The sequence below is a fragment of the Vitis vinifera genome, chromosome 2, assembly GCF_030704535.1.
Source record: "Vitis vinifera cultivar Pinot Noir 40024 chromosome 2, ASM3070453v1".
Taxonomy (NCBI): domain Eukaryota; kingdom Viridiplantae; phylum Streptophyta; class Magnoliopsida; order Vitales; family Vitaceae; genus Vitis; species Vitis vinifera.
Window position 1 is genome coordinate 8,964,593 of NC_081806.1, and position 21,210 is coordinate 8,985,802.

Consider the following 21,210-nt stretch of genomic DNA (forward strand, 5'->3'; position numbering starts at 1 on the left):
CAATAAAAATAATTAAATGTACAATCACTTCTATTTTCTAAGAGCCTATTTGGTCTTGTGATTAAAAAATAGTTTTTTGTTTTTAAAAACAAAATCTATTTTTAAAAATTAATAATATTGTTTAGTCGTTGTTGTCTATTTTTAGTTTTTAATTTAAAAACAAAGTGAAACAAAAATTAAGTTTTAGATAACAAATAGAAGTTGTTTGAAAACATTAAAAAATAAAATTTAAAACCATAAAATTGAATATGATATAATTCTTTTTCTTTCTTCATAATTTAATACCAATAGAAAAAATCTTCAAATATGATATTCCTTTAATTTATACATCATTATTAAAATTTCTTTTAATTTTTCTAAAATTTTTCATTAAGCAAATACATTCAAATCAAACTATATTTGATACATAAAATTTATTAATCTTAAAAAAAAAAATTGAAACTTAAAAAATGATTTAATTAGTATTAAAAAGTCTTGAAACTTAATAACATTAGAAAGTCATAGGCCAAACTTTACTTTAAATGACTTGGTTAGTTTCTTCTTTACATATATTATGTTTTTTTTTTTTAATTCACTAGGTAAATAAACTTCAAATTAATTAAGCAAGGCTTAATACATTGGAAACAAATCTCGTAATTTAAAAAATAACTTAAAACTCAAATAGTGATCCAATTAATAGAAAAAATTTATGGACAAAAATTGGAATAAAATCCAATTATTATTTTTTTATTAGGCAAATAAAATCCAAATTAAATAAGACTTAATGTATTGTATTTATTAACAAGTCTAATAATTTTTAAAAATAATTTGAAACTTAAATAATAAACCCATTAATACTAAAACTTTATGGATAAAAATTGATTTAAAATAACTCAATTATTTCTTTTCTACAACACTTTGTATTGATTTTTGTTACTGGGTTTAACAACATTATTATATATATATATATATATATATATATATAGATTTAATCATTTAATCATTGAAGCTCAAAAAATAAATTTAATCATTTAAAAACATAATAGATCATAATGGATATATTATGAATCATGACATTAAGGTTTCTCTTGTATACACAATTATGTTTGAATTTTCTTATTAGATAAATATATTATAAAATAAGACATAATTAATAATTTAAATTCTTTAATAGATTTTTTAATTTTTATGAATAATTTGGAATTAAAAAAAACCAATCCATTTAATTGGAGATTAATTAAAAATATTTTAAAATATTATTTTCATAATTAAGTACTAAATATGTACATATAATGGAAAACTTGGTTCATTTACATGTTAAAAAGTTCCACTTTATTCAATATTCACTTTAAATAAAATATTATTAATAATTATTAATTTTAAAATATTATTATTTATTTTTAACCAAAATATTACAAAGACGTTAATATCCTTATATTTCTAATATTTATTAAAATAGTATTTTTTTTTTAAAAAAAAATAAAATTTATGATTTTCTTGTACCATTTTATATATGTTTTACGAACAAATATTTATTATTAAATTTATTTGTAATTTAAAAATTATTTTATTTTTAATAAGAATTGAATTAAATTAAATCAATATTATATAAATTGAATTTATAATAATTTTAGAAGGTCAAAATAGAAAAATTATTTTTAAAACGACATGTCAAAGACATCCTTGTTTTTATAAAACACTAAAAAGATGTTTTTTGCTCTTTAATTGAAAAACAGTTTTTAAAAATAAATATAAAAAAAATATAAGGCCCTGTTTTTTTTTTTTTTTTTTAAATTCACAATATAATTTTATGGCCTAATATATTAGCAAAAATCAGGTTATTTTGAAGTAGTAGTTGTAGTAGTAATAATAATAATAATAAGGACTATCCAGTGTTTCATCTGGTTCCTTGGTCTAACTGCTGAATTAAATCATTCATAAGGATATAGAGCTACCTTAGCCATTAGCCATCCTATTTGGCTATTTCCAATCAAATTTCATATCATTAAACGATATCGTTTTGATGAATAATAGAAAAAAGCTAAGAAAATAAAATATTGTTTGTATAACCTATTGCCATCCAAAATGTTATCAGACAATGATCAGCAGAAGCTCCCAGATGATACATGCCACAGCCTAATATCAATACATCCTCCACCAACTTCATCACTGCTCCTCCTTTGTTGTTGACATCACCCTTTAGGCTTTAAGGCAATGGCACTACCATCACAGGCTCTCAACGTCAATGCAGCTGCCCATGAGGAATCCTATTCGTTGCACTGCCAATGACTCCTAAACAATGTGCAAGGATTTGGTCACCTCTCCAATTTTGCCTGTAATATTTCCCAGCCTGTTCATGGGTTTTTCACTAGTGTTTCTGATCTTGTGTGGTTGTGTCATATGCTCTTAGCCCCTCCCAATTCCCATTCAGGTGGCTCTGACATATGGGTGTCGGCCGTAATGAAATTCTGTCTGGTGTCTTCTACATTTCTGCTCTAGCTTTATTTAGCCTTGTTATTTATTTTCCTTCAAATGTGTGAACAGATTTCTGCGATCGACCGTTCAACATTACTTCTGAAACCTACAACTAATAGTACGTACGTACGTAGTAGAAGGCTTTATTATTCAATGATTAATGCCAACTTATAAAATAAATTCATATACTCCTGCCCCGGCGTCTAGGTTGATTCAACTTCTTACTTTGAAAAATAAGGACTCATCCATGCAAGACCTAAATAAAAATCACTCCTCCATCCCCCAAGGAAAATTGGAGCAATGATCTGAATCTTATTTTGATCATATTAACCCATTTACGTGCTATATATATAGGAAGGTATGTGATTATTAACTTCAGATAACCATAATTTATAAGCAAACATAAAAGAGGAATGCATATTATATAGTCATGAAATGATACAACTTGAGAGGGGCAATATGCATATCCAATGCATTCATACAAATATCATATGAGCATCACCTTATCCAGCCCAATATATATCATTATTCTTAATCATATATATATGGTAAGTATCCATTTTAGATTGAGATGTTTTCTCAAGGAGCATACCCACCACCATGACCACCACCTTCCCCACTCCCAGACCCTCCTCCATATCCCACTCCATGCTCCCCCCCAGCACCAGAGGCTGCTCCACCACCTGATCCACCGCCACCACCACTCCCACCACCACCACCACCACCTTTGCCTCCACCAGCGCCATAGCCACCACCACTCCCGCTGCCTTGACCACTTCCGGAACCAGCACCATGGCCTCCTGCACCATATGCAGCGCCACCTCCACCGCCACCGCCGCCACCCCCGCTCCCACCACCAGCGCCGCCACCTTCACCAGCACCATAGCCGCCACCACTCCCACTACCTTGACCACTTCCGGAACCAATGCCATGGTCCCCTCCTGCACCATATGAAGTACCGCCGCCACCACCTCCACCACTGCCACCACCACCACCACCACCTTTTCCTTCACCAGCACCATAGCCGCCACCACTTCCGCTACCTTGACCACTTCCAGAGCCACCGCCATGCGCCCCTCCTGCACCGTATGAGGCACCACCACCTCCTCCACTACCACCACCTCCACCGCCACCACTTCCACCACCATTTGCTCCTCCAAATCCGGCACCACTTCCTTCCCCACCTCCACTTCCATATCCTGCACCTCCAGCTCCATAAGCAGATCCACCCCCACCGCCACTGCCGCCACCACCACCGCCACCGCTGCCACCACCTCGACCACCTTCATAGCCTTCACCACCACCGCTTCCACTGCCACCTCCACTTCCATACCCAGCAGCACCATGATCCCCTACAGCCGCATAGCCTTCACCACCCCCGGAGCCGCCTCCACCACCTCTACCCCCATACCCAGAACCACTGCCTGAACCAGCACCATGCCCTGCGCCATAGCTTCCTTCATATGTAAGGAGGGCTCTAGTTGCAGAGCTTATGCCGATACCCAATATCACAAAGAAAACAATACTATAAATTTTATGAGTAGCCATGGGGATGTGTTTAAATCCCAAGCATGCTTAGAAATGTAAGAGACTACGGCTATTTATAGGAATGAGATGGGGTCCAAAAGCGCGTTCTACTACAGAGGGTGGGTGAAGCACATGCAAAAGAGAAGTTGGGGCCGCCCCACAGATCGGTGGTCCGACACACAGGACAATTTTCAAGCGCACACACCCTTATAGTAGACCCATTAGTGTATTTTTGCTGTCGCCCACATATGCTCATGCAGCACACATGATATTTACAAACCCAAACCTTCTATACACCCAACTTTCTTTTTCAATCATCCAATTACTTTTTATGGACGGCCGACTTATTCGAATCCTTTTCACACAACTGATCACTTCAGTTCACTTGAAAAAAGATGCCATGATTTCTTTTACCTATTTTGCAGAACGGGTGTGCTTATCTTGTTACTTCTAACTTATTTAACGCTGATGTTTATGTTCGTTTTTATTTTGCACATATAAATGTAAAGCATGTTCATCAACCATACTTCATCTGTTATTGACATTAATGCATAGCTAAACTTAGAACTTTTCTATATGCGATGTATAAAATGACAAGCTATCAGGCGATCTTCCAAAATAACCAGCATGGCTCATTTACTGCATTTGGTTCCAAGAGAATGGAGAAAAAGAAGAGAAGACATAGGGCGAATCTACGGATTATATTTTACCTTATTAATTGCTTCTGGCCTATGACAAGTAGAGTTGGCTAAACCACATTTTGTGGCCTTCACAGACTATACTATTGATAGTTGACCACATAACTAAAACTGGATGAATAATCTACTTTTTCACTTTGCACTTAGCCAATAAAAATATGATGTATACCTCAACAATCAACCAATAGTTTTATCCATACTGTTTATTATTAAAGATCTGACAACTGGAGGGAAAAAAAAAAAAGCTTATGTTCTACGCCCCTGTTTGAGTTTTGATGGAACATATATGAAATTAGTCTTCCTGGTTTTTCAATACATTAAAGTTTTGGAAGGCATGCAACACATAGTATCGTTGATTGTTGCACTGATCTTTGTCATGTATGCTTTGGCGCCAGATAATAGTGTATGACGAGGAGAACCAATAGAGGAGATAGTCTGCGGCATTGTGTTTGCAATTCATGGAATTACCAGTCATTCACCCAATATATGGGACTAGTCGGTTTTCCTAAGAAAGAAAAATTCCTCCGATCCTATGAAATAAAAGAATAATCTAGCTTGATGAAAAATTAGAAACATAATGGTGGTGCAGGAATTGTAAAGGACGAAACTAATTATAGAATTGCTTCAGTCCCAAGAAGAGTATCAGCACTTGTTAGGGGTTGAAGTCCTGGTAAGCTAGCATGGTTATCCATATCAGTAGAATATAACCAACTGGTTTAAAATTAGGTGAAAATGTCCACTGTCACTCTCTTGTGAATTTTCATGTTAGAAGCCAACATAAAAAGTAAGCCTCTTAGTAATGAGAGATATATGTTTTTTATCCAGGCCAATTCAACATCTCTGATCATATACAAGAACAACCAATTTAATTCACTCTCTCTTCCCAAAGTACAGTGTGTTTTCTGACCCTTTTCCCCTTTCTGAACTGTCCATTCTTCTGTGGATCTTCTTCAAGGGCAGCCACCAAACTATTGTCATCTTTGAGTTTGGTTGGTCTATTTTTTCATTTTCTTAGGCAGCTCCCAGGGCCATTAATTCAATAGCAGAGATTGAAGACTGAAGGCAAAGGATAGAGGCTTAAAATTAAAAATTATAAAATCATTTATTACAAAAAAAAAAAAAAAAAGAAGAAGTGGATCAGCATCGGCACTTATAAAAATAGGCACTCTTCAATATGGATTCTAATTCATCCCCCATGTCATAAACTTCCAGGGTTTTTGAGATTGGTGGCCTCCAACCACGTATGAAAGTTGTTTTAATATTGGTTATGGAAATTGGTGGTGTCCAACCAGTGTGAAGTAGTTCTTGCTTTATGAGATTTGGATTTGATTTCTATCAACTTTATATTTCTGTTGGTCCTAAGTTCATATACATCGATCTACCACCAACCAACCAATCTTCATGGCTGCTGAGTGTATTACACCAATATGCACTCTCTTCACTCACATGAATTGAAAATGGGAATCGTTTAAGTGCTTAAGCACAGAACACCAACTTAACTCACAAAAAAGAAGACGACAAAAAGGTGGGATCTTGATACTGAAATTAAGTTGAGGCCCCCTTGGATTGTTTCTTTCTTCCAAAATCCAGAAGCTTAACTGTAATTATTTAATGGAGATAATTATCTGATAAACAATTTTAATAACTGTAGAAATTCTGTGGTTATTTTTGTCTGAAATGGTGAATTGCACCTGCCTAACTTGAGAATTAAAAGGTAGATTTATGAATCAGTACTTGAAAGAGGAAAGGCACGTATGAAGCAATTATTAATGGTGCTTTTCAGCGCACATGAATCTCGTGGTGTGTAAATTCTCTCTTCAACTCCCATTAAGTAGGTAATATATCAAATATGGGATCATTTCCCACTACAAAACCATCTGAAGACTTCAATATTGGTACCACAATAGCCTCCTCCACCCGTATTACCTCTCCATAGACATTGGATCATCACCTCCATTCCATCACTGCCACCCTACTCCCACCCCCAACCCATATCACACGCTTTCTTGTCATTTTTGTACCCTCATTGCCTCCACTATCTCTTCCCACCAATTCTTTCCAATCATGTTAAATCTTGGACAATCCATTAGCAATACACCTCGATCATCTGCAGAACAAAATCAGCGTTACCACCATTTATCCATGTTTTGAACTCATTTTGACTCAAAAATTAAAAGTTTAAACATTTATAATGAACTAAAAATAAATATACATATACGTGGAGTCTTAATCTATAAATGATCTCCAACTGTATATCCAAAAAACTTATGATGTATATATCAAACTAATACTATTTCTATACATTGATGATATCCAAAAATGAATGGCATGCAAGAAACTTTAATATATAACAGCTATAATTGCTTTAGTGCAACGTTAGACTTTGTTGGATCATTTCACACTACAAAATGTTTAGGCCATTTGAAGGGCATCTGACCTCATGCCTGCGTTATAGAATATTGTACGGAGGAAGCATTGGTGCAGTGGATAATCACATGGTATACCACTCAGCCGCTCTCTTATAGAGATGGGACCCGCGCATCTCATTTTGTTTGGGGAGTGGGATCCTTTTTCTCCCCACGCTTGATAGGTTGATGACTACATTATTCTCCCATTACATCATTTATGACGTCCCAGATATGATTGCAGGAATATTTCCTTCTCTTGCTCCTACCCTAACCGCCCCCAAAGGCTTAGCTATATGTATAGCCATGTTCCGTGACTCCACCTCTTTATTTGAAAAATGGATTATTGAGAGTATCATGCGAAATGATAGCATTCAAAGTAATATTAGACCTAACTTATGTGAAGCATTGCATCAAACAACCAAACTAAGAATCACATTGGACGGACATGAAAGCAACTAACTTACAAGTAACTAATCTTCCCTGTTGGTAAGCTCAAATTCAAGATTGCCATTTCTAATATAGTGCTACCTTCTTCATCTTGAGATTCCAAAACATCTTATAGACATGGCTTTATGCCAAACAATAAGTAGCCTCTAATGTGGTGGCCCCAAACAATAGAAGCTTAGAAGCAATTTTTTATCGTGATTAAGACATATTCTCTTTAGGGAAAAACAAAAGCCCTGTTACCAAATGGAAAAGTGTTCGGTAGCTAAAAGGCATTGAGAATCAAGAAAATGCATTCATTGATGAGATGACTCTCTCTCTTTCCACACAACTGCAGCGTTTAAAAAATCGGCTAATATAGCAGATTTTTAGGTGGAAATGTCGGAATTTGTGTGATGGAACACTGAAAGCTAAAATGGGGATGATATTAGGTCGAAGAAATTTCCGGGAAAATGCGGCATGGCACGTCATTTTTTCAGCGATTTTTCCCGTATTTTTGTCAACTTAATCGGAGATTTAAAAAAAAAATCTATAATTACCATGTTTTATTTTTATTTTATATTATCATTTTACTTTATATTATCCTTTTATATTTTATTTTTTTCCATATTTATCATATTAAATTTTATTTAAAAATTTGTAATTATAATTCTTAATTTTTTATTTTAAAATATTAAGGATAAAGTTATCAACCAATAACTAAATTATTAAAAAAATTAATAAAAATGAGTTTTTAAACATTTATGTAAATACTAAATAAAAATTAAGTTTATAAGATAAATGATAAATACAGCTTTGAATAATTTTAATCACAACCAAAAGATATCAAACAAATCGACTAGTGAAGGTTTTAAAATAAATTTTTAAATAAAATATTTTGTATGGAATCTTATTTAAACAATGTAAGATAATTTTAGTAGAAAATCATGCAACTATTAATTGAGAAATAATCATGTGAATAATTTTAAGTTAAATTTTTTAATATAGATATTTTAATATAATATGTTTTCAATTAAACAAAATTTCTATTTGCATTAGTTTTAATTTATATTTTGACTATACAAATATTATTTTATTAAAATTAGTATGCTAATATTAAATATATAATTTTAAAACTAATATTTCTTATTAACATACATTCTGTTATTACCTAACTTCATAAATTTTATCAAATATATATCATTTTCCCTAACTAAAGGCCTTTACTATAAACATTATTACTTGTTTTATGATTATTATTTTTTTTGGAAAATTTCCAAATTTTCTATGAGTTTTAATTAATTTTCATTCTACCAATATATTTTTTCCCATTTTTCAACCAATACAGTTCTTAATAATATTAAGTATATTTCTATTAAGTATTAAAAAGTAAAAAAATAAAAAATAAAAATTAATACTTTTGCTATAATTATGATGATTCACTATTAACATTAAGAAAAAGTCAAACATCATAACTTTTTATATTCAATCAAAATATTTAAGAAATACTTAATAAATCAAGAAAAAGTTTGAAAGCAAGTTGCTATTGTCAAAAAGTTAAAAAAATAAACATTCTCTTAAATTTTGTTTGGTAACTATTTTTTAAAATAATTTTTTATTATTAAAAACAAAAAAACATAGAGTTTTCAAAGAATATATTTTAATTGTTTTTAGTTGTTTTCTAATGATTGTTATTGTCAAAAAGTTAAAAAAATAAACATTCTCTTAAATTTTGTTTGGTAACTGTTTTTTAAAATAATTTTTTATTGTTAAAAACAAAAAACATAGAGTTTTCAAAGAATATATTTTAATTGTTTTTAGTTGTTTTCTAATGGTTGTTTTAAAAAATAATAATTTTACTATAGAGAATAATTAAAAATAAAGCACTACATATAAAAATTGTCTTTAAAACATAATTAAAAATATAAAAATTTGATTAAGAATATTTTAAGTTTCCAAGCAGACTTTTGTTTTATAAAACATAAAAGAACAATTTTTTAAAGCTATTCCCACAAACTATTTTCAAAATTACTTTTGAAACAATTGTCAACTAGGGCATTAGAGTTTTGCCTTTTAGACGTATGCCAAGTTTTGCTGGTTTTGGGCATCTTTCAATGCATAATCTCTATTCTTTTCCTTAATTAAAGCCCTATTGACTTCTTTGAATAATGGAGCCTTGGACAATTAAGTTCTAAGCAAGAGGTCATATTGGGATATCAATTATTAGGATTTTAGCTCAATCAACTAAAAGTAATCACCTTAGATGGGGAAATGAATAGCGTGATGATCTCTTTTTGCAAATTTAAACTATATGAATATAAAAGACAATTATATGCAAATGTATAACAAATATAATGAAAATAAATTGTATATGAAATAAAAAGAATAAGGAAGAGAAATTGAGAACACTAGATTTTTTTTAGTGATTCATCACAATCTAGCCTACATTCACTCACCTCAAGCTTTTAATTGAGTGAGAGTTTCACTAATTCAAGGCTTTCAACACAAGGCTTTAAGTTTTACAATTAAATTTTCTAACTTCAATGGATATTACAAATTTTCTCAAGCGATACCTCACTTTTGAACTCCCCAAGTTATATCTCACACTTGGCAAATACTAAGTAATACCTCATACTTAGGTTTTGTTCCTTTAAGTAATATCTCACACTTGAATTCACCTCACAAACGTTTATATAGAAAAAATGATCTCACAAAATCCTAGTACAAATTTAAGCTTAAATGGTACAAATAAAAACTAGGATTGTAGTGCAGTAAATGAAGATGCAAGTTTTGAAACAAAGTAAACTCAAAACACTTCTTCGAGGCTTTAATATATTCAAGAAGTATTTTGAAATGTTAAGCTTACAAAATAATGAAGTTTAAAATCTTTTTATAAGAGTTTGGAGTCTAAACTAACTATTAGGTATAATTTGGCTTCAACTAATTGAGAAGCCAGTTTGACCAGTTCACTAGACATTGAACATTTAATGCTCTAACAAGTGATCATTAAGGTTTAAGGTTTTGACTAGGCCTTGATAAGAACTCAATCAAAAGAGGCTCTACTTCAATAGATTGAACACATGCCATTGGAAGTCAAAGGTGCACAAAATGCCCTTCAACTGATCAAGCCTAATTGTTTTAATCGATTCCTAGACTCTTGACTAATTGCACTCTGAAGTGCTCAAATAATTTGGTTTTGAGGTTTGGAACCTCTAATAACTTATTTAAAACAACTTAAAACCCTTAAAACAAATTTAGAAAGAAATTGACTTAAGGTTTTAATTGAAAATATAAAATCATCAAATATAAAAGGTTTTAAAGAAATTTAACTCATTGATGATTTTAGGTGCATGAATAAAAATAAAATGGATGATGCTAGTGCATCAATAACTTTACAAAGAAATCTTAGACAAATAAGTTTTAAAAGTTCTCTTTAAGGTCTTCTCTTTCTTCTTAATGTTCTTTTGACTTGATGATATATCTTCCATCGCTTCTTTAGAAATCTTATAACCTAAACACATTTAGAATATAATAATTAGTTTCAAATCTTATTTTATTATTATTAAAATCAAGATTAGTCAAACATTGGTTTTACAAATTAAGGCTTGAAAATTGGGATATTTTACCTTGGTAAAATATCGAATATCGAAGGTGGCTAAAAGCCGTCGATTATCGATCAGGTGAAAAATTGACAAAAAAATCAAGAAAATCGAAGAAATATTGTAAATATTTTGTTGGGCCGATTTTCCAAAGCAAAAATTGAGAGTGGCTGCATGCGTGCATAGGAGGACTGTGCCCAAAAAAACACCAAAAAATTATTTATTTCTAATTTATCTTTTATTTTAAATTTATATTATTGTTTTATTTTATATTATCCTTTTTATTTTTAACTACTTTTCATATTTATCTCATTAATCCTATTTTAAAAAATTACTATTACTTCACTTTTAACTTTTTTTACAAATATTTATCATTTTAATTTTATTTTATTTAAAATATTTTTATTTTAAAATATTAAAAATATAATTTTATTCAAAAATTGCTAAAATATAAAAAGAAATGAATGAAGTTCTAATACTTTATAAATTAAAATTAATTTGATAAGATAAATTATTAATATAATTTTTTAACAATTTTAACTATTTAAATAAATTAATGTTAATAGAAAAAGTTGTCACCTCAAATAAAACATTTTATATAAATCAATTTAATTTTATATTTAAAATGTAATAAAACATGTTTTAATAAAAGTACTTTTTAATTTTTAAAATAAATAAATTTAAATATATTAAAGGAATTTAAGCTGATTTTCTTTTTAAAAAATTGATAAATATTATCTTTAAATAAGTGTGTGCCCATTTAAGTTTGGATCATGAGTGAGATTAGCATGCATAGAGAAAGTGATAAGAGGGATGGATAAAATAATAGAATAAATGAATTAATCATTTATCGAGACTAAATTGCTTGTGGATGGGATGACGTGTCGTCCACACTAATATGATATGAAACCATAATTGCTGCCTACTAATCTAACAATACCATGAAGAGAAGTGCTTTCCATTTCAAGAGACTTCTTCTTGGGAGATTGAAAAGCCAGGGTATCTTTGTTTTTCACTAGGTATTGCTTCAACCATACACGCATTCATATATCATAAGATAAGAAGATTAAGTGATGATAAAAAAAAAATTAAAATTTTAAAAACATTTTTGAACTTTAAATTCACTTCAACTAGAATATCATGGGATGATTTGAGGACAACACATGTTTGTCCTCCACAGGGCAACAGCCAATAAAAGGGCCTTGGGTCTAGGGATGGACTGTTTTGAGGCGGGGGCCCAAGTTTTGCCAGGCCTTTTTGTACATGCTTAGACTGGTAAGCTTTAGGCCCAGCCCCACAAATTCTTAGAAGGAAGGATATCTGGGCCATAGGACCCATAGAGGCCACGCGTTACAAGCCCACTATCTCCTCAAAAGGATACGTCTTGTGTCGGGTCACCCGCTCAATAATGGAAGAGAAGAATTTCAAAGGGGTAGGGATATGATTTGTCAGACGTAAGCCGCCACTCAGGGACTCAATAATCGAAGAGTAAGGACAATATTATCCTATTCAAACGTAGTTTACTCCACGCATTTAAGGGTAATTTTGAGAATAGGGTCTCATCCACATCAGAGGTTTGGCTCATAAAATGGGCAGAGTAATACAAAATTAACAAGCAATTGCAGGAATATGGAGACTCCGGCCACCAGCAATATGGAGACTCCGGCCACCAACAATATGGAGACTCCAACCACGAGTGCCGGCCAAGACTCTTTCGGGTTTTGCTAATTCTCTCCTTTCAACTTCTTTTTGGAGTGGTATTATTTGATCTTTTTGGATTAGTCAGATTGATGATGGAACATCTTAAATACATAATTTATATTTTATTAAGATTAAAAATAATTTTTTTAAATTACAAATATATATAAAACTAAAAATCAACGGTTTAGTAGTTCAGTTTTCATCTGGTTCAGTGTTAGTCCGAACCCCTTTCAGTTCAAAACGTCAATCAAACCATACCAAACCGAGGTTCGATGAACGGTTCGACTAGTTGAACGATCCGATTTTTAAAATATTGATAAGATTTGTTACTTATAAGTAAAAAGTAGTGTAGTAGCGTAAGATCAGCCTGTTGGTTTTTACAATTCATCATCATTTACTACCATATATCGATAATTGCTGCGATAATAAAAGGCCTCTTATTGGAGCAGCTATGTCTCAGTGGGAGACGACGGTGATCCGAGCAAGACATTCTGCAAATGTGGTGAAGGCTGGGCATGCGTTGTCACCAAAACCGAGGAACCTGCTGCCACCAACGCCTTCTTCAAATGCGCCGAAAAGTGTACCTGTCTCATGTAAGCGTTTTTTCAACTGTAATACTCCATTCCTGCATGTAATTTGTCCCATTGAAAAAACTCTTTAAATTGTTATAGAGAATTTCCCCTTGAAAACTCAAACTCTTCTTTGCCCAATACTTCACAGATATCTATGCTATTCTCATACATCGAAAGAGGGAAAAATATAGCTTAGCTAGGTATGCTTATAGTTGTGATGAAGAACTAAAATTTGAGGTGTGTGTACACATGCATTATTTGAATCTGAAGTAGGTTGGGTCTTGGGTGCATCACTCTATCACACAACACTGTATGTAATGCCTAACATCTTTTTAGCAGAGATACAAAAACAGAGGGGGACTCAAAGACGTACGCCCTAAAGAGTCCCGGAGCAGGCATGGCGATTTGCAGAGTTGGAGAAGGCTACACCTGCGTCATTACCAAGATCACTGGGCCGGATGCAGGCAAGACATTTGTGGAGTGCGGTGGAGGTTGCACGTGTGTGATTAATGGACCTTAGAAGTTAGAACAAATGCTTGTGGCTTGTGGCTTGTAGTTTGTACTAGGCCCATACATATATAAGGGGCTTGCTATATCAACTTTGGGTGAGGTTTGAGTCATTTGTAGAAGCCTGTTTGAGAAACTATGCTGTGGGGATTGATCATTAATAACTACCTTGTACAATATTATGTATGCGAAGGATTATCAAAGATATGTGTATATAGTGAAATTAGCTTTGGATACGGTGGGCTGGTATTGTTGGAGATGATGAGCTTGCATTTTGTACATAACCCACCGGACTTCCAGGATTATGATTACTTCAATTCAGTGAAGCTATGGCCCCATTGTGCACCGTAGGCAGCAGATAAAGTTAAAACTTTCGAGCATCCAAACCCACCCTCTTTTCTTTTTAACCTTCTGTGCTTCTAGTAATAGGCCTGCTGCACCTTTGGGAATTGGGACTTCTACCCACAACCTAACAAAACAATAGGTCTGTCAAGAAAATTAAACCAGTAAAAACTACTTAGGTATGTTTTAAGAAAGCAAACAAAGGAGAATAATAACAGCCCTCTAGTGCCATTGTCTTAGCATGGTTTAACCTATATTATAGTTTGTCATTTAACTTGAATAGTGTTTTGGTTAGTTTCTGGCCGGTCTTTCTAGAAAACCTTTTTCTTTGACAGGTGTTTATTAATTATAGAGGCTAGTTAGGTCATTATTCTCCGTGATGTATAGAGTTTACATATTGTATTCATTTAAGCTGAGTAATAGCAATATTCAGATGTTTCCCATTCATCTGCTTTTATCATAGACGACAGGTGCCTATGTAGTATGTAACCTCAGTTCAAGTTTTCATTGAAAAGACTCCCATCAACTTTTAGTCACTTCCCTAGCTTCAACGTTGCAAAGCACATCATACAATCCAAAACTGCTACCCACATGGCTTGGTTCTAAGGGCACCAAACTTGTCATGCGTCAAGTTCACATAAATTATTCATAAAACTATAAACCCTTGGAGGAGAGGCAAGAACTGAAGTGGGTCTAGTTGAAAAGCATCATATTTGTCTTGTGGAAGATATGGCCCAAATGGGTCGAGTCCCTAGGTAGCTGGGTATAGCTTTGCTGCGTGATATGGAATGACTTTAATTATTGAGACAGTCTCTATCAAATATAATCAAGGCACACACCCAAGGGATTCCAAGATATTAGCTTTTGGCCACATATCATGCATAGTCTTTTCTTGTAAATTGAACCATAAAAATTATTTTTCTCACATTATTAATTTTAGCAATATAAATGCTATATTTACTAAGTTTAGGATTAATTCACCTATTCACCTTTCTTGTTATTGATTTGCGTCAAATATTCTTTTCCAAACAAATATTCTCCCAATTCCTCCAATATCATGTTTGACTGAGCTAACTTGATGCTTTTCGTACATGATCAGGAAAAGGAACCAGGAACATTAAGAGGATGTGCTTTAGATTTAGTAGAAGGCTCAAAGGCCCTAAAAACATGTTCTCTTTCAAGTTTTCTTTAAGAAGTGTCTTTTCATTCTAAATTTCTTATTCTTTGGTGCATTCATATTTAATGTAATTGTAAGTATATATGTTTGGTCAAATTGCTAAAGACATTCACCCAATTTATAGTCTTTAGGAAAAATGTTGTGATTTCAACAGATCTTGTGGTTGATCTGTTACTAACTATATCATTCACTATCAATCTTTCTTAAGCTCAAATGATTCTAAGTATTTGTGAGTAATTTGGATCTAACTACATTCCAGTATAGTTGGAAACTGATCCTGACTTCATCAATTACAGTTACTTAAGATTGTCCAAATCTTAACTTAAATCCTCTAAACTACAGTCCCCGCCTACTTAATCATGATCAACCAACAGTGATCATGTAATAAATAAGATCTGAAAGAGTAGTTGGACTCCAATGAGGGGATAAACCAACATTCTCTATTCCATGTCCCTATTTATTTACCTCTTCTCTTCTCCTTTCTCCGTTCATGCTCACCTTCACTTATCATTAATTGACTAAGGTTTTAGGGAGTGTGTGCTGAGAATTTGCCCAACCACTTTTTGCTGCAGCAAGCCACTGTCAAACCCTACCTGGTCACCAACAGTTTGATGAATGTTGTTGGGCTTTTCCACTTGATTTATCTACTCAACCCATAACCATCTGACTTCTTTATAATTGAATTTATTACACATTTAGTTGTATGTTATTACATTTTTCTGCCAAAAATTGAAAGGTCTACACCGACCGAGAAGCAAGCCCTTGTTACAAAATTGATTTCCAAAACTTTAATGTATATAATTAAGGAATGCCAACCCCTTCCAACCACTCACATCCACCTGCGCAACACAATTCCGGTAGAGTCGGCTGCAGATGATCATGGCGGCCCCCCATATAATTTAGAGAAAGGAGGGCGTGTGGGTGGTGGTGTCGGTACGTGGAGTATAGAAAGTGGGAAAGCGAGAAAAATGAGGGGGCAACGCAGTCAATAAGAAGCTGCTACAGAAATTGGAGTAGTACGTGCGACAAATCGCAAAACGACACCGTCACGTGTACGGTAGGACACTGCACCACATGAGCTGCTCCCACAGCCCCCACTGGGGTCCCACTCAACAGGATGCATCGGGATGTGTGAATGACTTTGCCGCATGCTTTAGTGCCGTACACGTGTAAGTGGTCATTCTTTGTGGGCCTCTTTGGAACTCAAGTGGGTGGGCCCTAACCCGAAGGATGACTAGTAGCCTGTATAAGCTACGCAGGTACGTGACGAGATGAGATGCATCCCCTCATGTGGCCTGTACGTGAAGTTTGTGCATTACTCACTCATTGCCAATTTGATCCATCCCACACCTTCGCCACACCAGTGGCAGCTTCGTAACATTCACTGTGGTTGTGGACATTTTTGTCCCCCGAATTTAGAGCTCCCTTCATGCCCATTTCATTTGAAAATTTGAACATGAGTTGAAGATATTGATTAAGGGACATTCCATGAACAAAATCTTATTTTTCCTTTATAAATATGGTTTTAAAGAAGAATTTTCTTGTAGAACAAGCTAGGGTTTTGTGAGATGTTGTGAATTTTGTTAAAATACGAGTAGTGGGGGCATGACCCAGTAAGAGCACAGAGATGGGCTGACCGACTCTGATTCAACCTGGCAGTGTGTTTTTGACCCTCTTCAATCTCGCCTTCAGTCAATACATTATTAATTAAGCTTATTTCACAATTTATTCTCACTTTTAAATGCCCATTTTGACCAGTTTGTCTCTACTCAAACAAAAACCATGACCCAGTATAATTTCAACCAAATTCTCATATGATAATTCACACTTGTTCAGGGCTTGCAACCATTTAAACAAGTCTACTAATAGAATATGTTTGGAGAGTAGCAACAGAATTATTTGCCAGATCACAAAGACCAACCATCTGCTGCAGAAGTCAATTGACATAATGTTATACAAAGAATGATGCAGAATTACAGTTTCAAACTCAAGAGATTAACAAGCTTCATATGGGAAACTGGGTCAAATGTTGAGCGAAAAGGATCATCGGATTGGTATAATAAAAAGTTTAGGCTAGTATCAAGAATCCCACAGAAACAAGGCCTCCATCAAATCACGATAAGGCCTGAAGATGGTGAGTGATTAAGAAGGGAGAAGGGAAATCAATGTAGTATTGTCAAACCCCTCTTCCAATAGACGGGTTGGTTCCAAGTCAAAAAAAGCATGCCGCGACCCCATTTTCTATTGGTGCCATGGAAGACTCCATCTGAGTCACATATATGTTTTTCTGAATCAATTTTTTTTATTGCTCGAAGGCATCTTCATAGCTTCGAATAATATCAAGGAAGAAAGATATTGTATTGATTCAGACAACTCACTCTTTAAACGAAAACACAGCTGATCATAACAGACTAGGAATTAATAACGGAGGCTTATAAAAATGATGGACTTCGCAGTTAGCACGCAAGCTGTGGTCCCTTGATCCATCTTTGTGTGTATTGCATTCATGAGTCTGATGTCTGCAGGCGTGTCAGGCGTATAGATTTGTAGCGGTTTGTTTGGCTTTTGTCAAAAGCCAACTGACACGAATGGAGATGGGATTCCATCAAACACCTGTAAGCCTTTTGTGGGTTTGAATTATAACCCATTAGCCAAGATTCTCTTCACATTCACCATCTGCTTTTCAAGCCCCTCGTGTACAAAAGCTACCTTCTCGTGACTGCCATCCTCGTTTTCACCGCTCAATTTTATTTCATCCTCAGTACTGTTCATATCTCTACTATACTAGACTCATGCATGCATGTGTGGCTAGCCCCAGATGCGGCTGTGCTCCAAAGCCATCTGCGCGCTTCTCTCTTTACTTCCCAACCCTTTTTTGTTTTTTCTTCTCCATTGCACCAAAATTAAAGAATAAAGACTATGAACAAGGGCGATTTGGGTTGGTCAGTTGGCAGCTGCTCCAAGTTGGCTAAAAACATGGGGGAGTTTTGAACACATTTCATGACTAATTAATTAAACGAAAGATTGTAAAGTATCATGGTAGACAGCTAAGCATCTGCCGCGATTCCATGGATTTCATTAGAAAAATGGCTTCTGTTTCTGTTAATCCAATGTTCGAATCCACGATAAAGATTTTGAATCCACCAACTGTCATAATCACGTGATTAACTAAAAGCAATGATTTCATAAGCATATATTTTGGCCTGGCCTCCAAGTTTTCTGTTTTGTTCATGGACCAATGGAATTAGTCCAGGAAAAGAGAAAATGGTACCCATTTTGTAAAATGGATGACATGTGATGTGGGGGAGAAGAAAGATTGATATAAAAGAGTACAAATTTGACCGAAAGTTTTCGCAATCTTGACTTTAAAACAGCAGGCCCATATGTATATATAAATATCTATGTAGAATTCTTTTTAAACCTTGAATTAAAGTCTCCAACCACCAACTCAAACACATACCGTCATACGATTGAAAGGTCTATGGCAAAACCTCAATTGTCTCTGTAATGGACCCACTCCCATGTTTTCTTCATTCCAAGCTTCTCTCTTTCTTTACACGTAGAGAGAGAAAGAGAGAGAGAGAGAGAGAGAGAGAACTCTCTTCCCCACCGTTAATGTTAAGGCAAACAAGAGTTTACTGTGGACTTTTTAAAAAAATATTTGAGGATGACCTTGATCCAAGTGCAAATACTAAATTAATTTGAGCCCCCCAATTGAAAGTCTCCATAAGTTCCAGTGTAATATTCTGCCTTATGTCTCAAGTATGAACCAGTCCTAAAAAACATACCAACATGCTTGTGTGTCCAAATGCGCACTCAAAATTTTATTACAAAAAATGAGCATCTTCTTCGAAACATATCCGGAAAAAATCTCAAAATGGTTCTTTCATATCACCCAGGGGGGCCTTGGATTACGGACCATCCCAAAATCCAGCTTGAAATGAACATATTTTCGAGCTTTTGCTATCAAAGGAAGCCAAGTAAATGTGTTGGGTCAGTGTCATGATCAGGCAAGTTGGGTAGGCCAATCTTTCATGTCCCAAAATGACGTGGGTGTATGTTTTTAAACAGAACGGAAGACATAAAACCTGAAAATAATAGGTCTATTATAAGGTGATTTAGGAGTGATTTTGATCCTAAACCACCCATGTGCCAAGCCCTTACAAAAAATGTATGACCCCCACCTAATGGGCAATCCTTATCAGATGTATACATGTAAAATCAGTACAATTAGACCCTTTTGGCTCTTCCAAACACTACCCTCTCAGTATTTTGGCTTCCTCCAATACTCTCATCAACATTAATCATTGAACCATCCAATCACTTTGACTTTAGAATTTACCATAAAATTATTGTTAGTTTACTATTCTTATTCTTATTATTATTTTTATTTTGTGGCTGTCAAGTGTCATGTGTCAAGGCTATTTACTTATGAAAATGAAATGATTTCCTTTAAATAAAAACAAGTAAAATATTTGTTTTTAGCTTCCTATGTCAAAATTTTTAATTTTTAATTAAAAATAATAATAAAAAAACAAGTACTTTTATTATTTTCTATTTTTAGCATCCAAAACAAATTGGAAAAAAACCATACAAAATTATGGGATACTAAAAAGATACATATATTATTCAGGGAAGGTAAAAATTATTTTGGTCATGAATTTAAATTAATCCAACATTTCAACTTTAAGTAAAATATAAATATATATTTTCAAATTTCAAATTTTATTGTCTTTCCATTTTTGCAGTAAAATACAAATCTCACTATTTTCAATTAACTTGAAATTTTCTTCTACAAAAGGTTTAAAAAAAAGGAAAAAAAATCAAATCTAGCGTTTTTAATTGATTCTTGATTGAATACAACTTGAAAATTGACAATTAATCCAAGATAATTTGAATATTCCTGAAATTTTGAATAAAAAAATCACAACTTCCCTTATCAATGAAGGGATTATTATAGGCACCAGGTGTGACCAAGACCCGAGCTTCTGTCAATAACCGACCCCAAACACTGTTGGGGCGTGCCGAAGTAGGGTGGAGTCACTCGAAGAATGATTACACCTTGATGCAGGTGCAGGTATTTGAGAGCAGCATGCGGATCAGCCGATCACCCACTCACATTATTGGGGAACCCATTTGCATGGTAAATTTTTTTAGAATAAATTTCTGATTTCTCACTTTTAAATTATTTTTACAATAAATTATTATTATTGTTAAGAAGAAAAATGAGTGTAAATTTTTTGAAGAGGAGGTGTAAATAGAATTTTATTTTTGCAAAAATAAGAAATTTGATATGCTTTGCCAAAAGTAGGAGTTGAAGTAGAATAAAATAGAAGGTGGGCAAAAAAAGAGATGGAAAAGTGAGTCAAAATGGAGGGATAATAAGGCAATGAGTGGGCTATTCCTAAGTAGCCAACTACCATAACCATCATCTTCTTCATTAACTATTTATCATTTGGAATTGCATGCCAAGTGGGTCCATCTTAATATCAACCTCTTCTAATTAAAACCTGTACATTCTAATCTAAACCATGCTTCACCCTGATAACGACTCCACAACACCCTAAGGTCTTTAAGTGTGCGTTTGGTTGGTGAGAAAATATAGCAATTTAAAAGGTACTGTTCCAAATACAAACCCATCCTTTTGACACTCTTAGCTGTCTGATGGAGAATAAAAATATTGCAAGGCAAAATGGGGAATGTTTGCAGCACGCAACCATGGCTGCTTAATTGCTATGCAGAATATGATACAAAATTATTTATTTATTTTATATTGTTTTTAGAAAAAATAAACAAAATACG

At 33.7% G+C, this 21,210-nt stretch overlaps 2 protein-coding genes across 2 annotated transcripts; one reads left to right on the forward strand and one right to left on the reverse strand.

Moving 5' to 3' along the window:
* Nucleotides 1-2,801: 2,801 nt before the first annotated feature.
* Nucleotides 2,802-4,050, reverse strand: LOC100245427 (glycine-rich cell wall structural protein 1.8). Its single transcript, XM_059734331.1, has one exon. It carries the CDS (start codon nt 4,000-4,002, stop codon nt 3,034-3,036), a length of 969 nt encoding a protein of 322 aa, XP_059590314.1. The 5' UTR covers nt 4,003-4,050; the 3' UTR covers nt 2,802-3,033.
* An 8,472-nt stretch (nt 4,051-12,522) lies between these two features.
* Nucleotides 12,523-14,125, forward strand: LOC100255790 (uncharacterized). The gene is made up of 3 exons (XM_002279607.4): nt 12,523-12,827; nt 13,260-13,403; nt 13,722-14,125. Exons 1-3 carry the CDS (start codon nt 12,739-12,741, stop codon nt 13,900-13,902), a joined length of 414 nt encoding a protein of 137 aa, XP_002279643.1. The 5' UTR covers nt 12,523-12,738; the 3' UTR covers nt 13,903-14,125.
* Nucleotides 14,126-21,210: the final 7,085 nt, after the last annotated feature.

Coding starts and splice junctions, on each gene's coding strand:
- LOC100245427 (XM_059734331.1), bottom strand. CDS start 4,002: ATGGCTACTCATAAAATTTATAGTATTGTTTTCTTTGTGATATTGGGT.
- LOC100255790 (XM_002279607.4), top strand. CDS start 12,739: ATGGAGACTCCGGCCACCAGCAATATGGAGACTCCGGCCACCAACAAT. Junction 12,828..13,259: donor GCCGGCCAAGACTCTTTCGG/GTTTTGCTAATT, acceptor TTATTGGAGCAG/CTATGTCTCAGTGGGAGACG. Junction 13,404..13,721: donor GAAAAGTGTACCTGTCTCAT/GTAAGCGTTTTT, acceptor TCTTTTTAGCAG/AGATACAAAAACAGAGGGGG.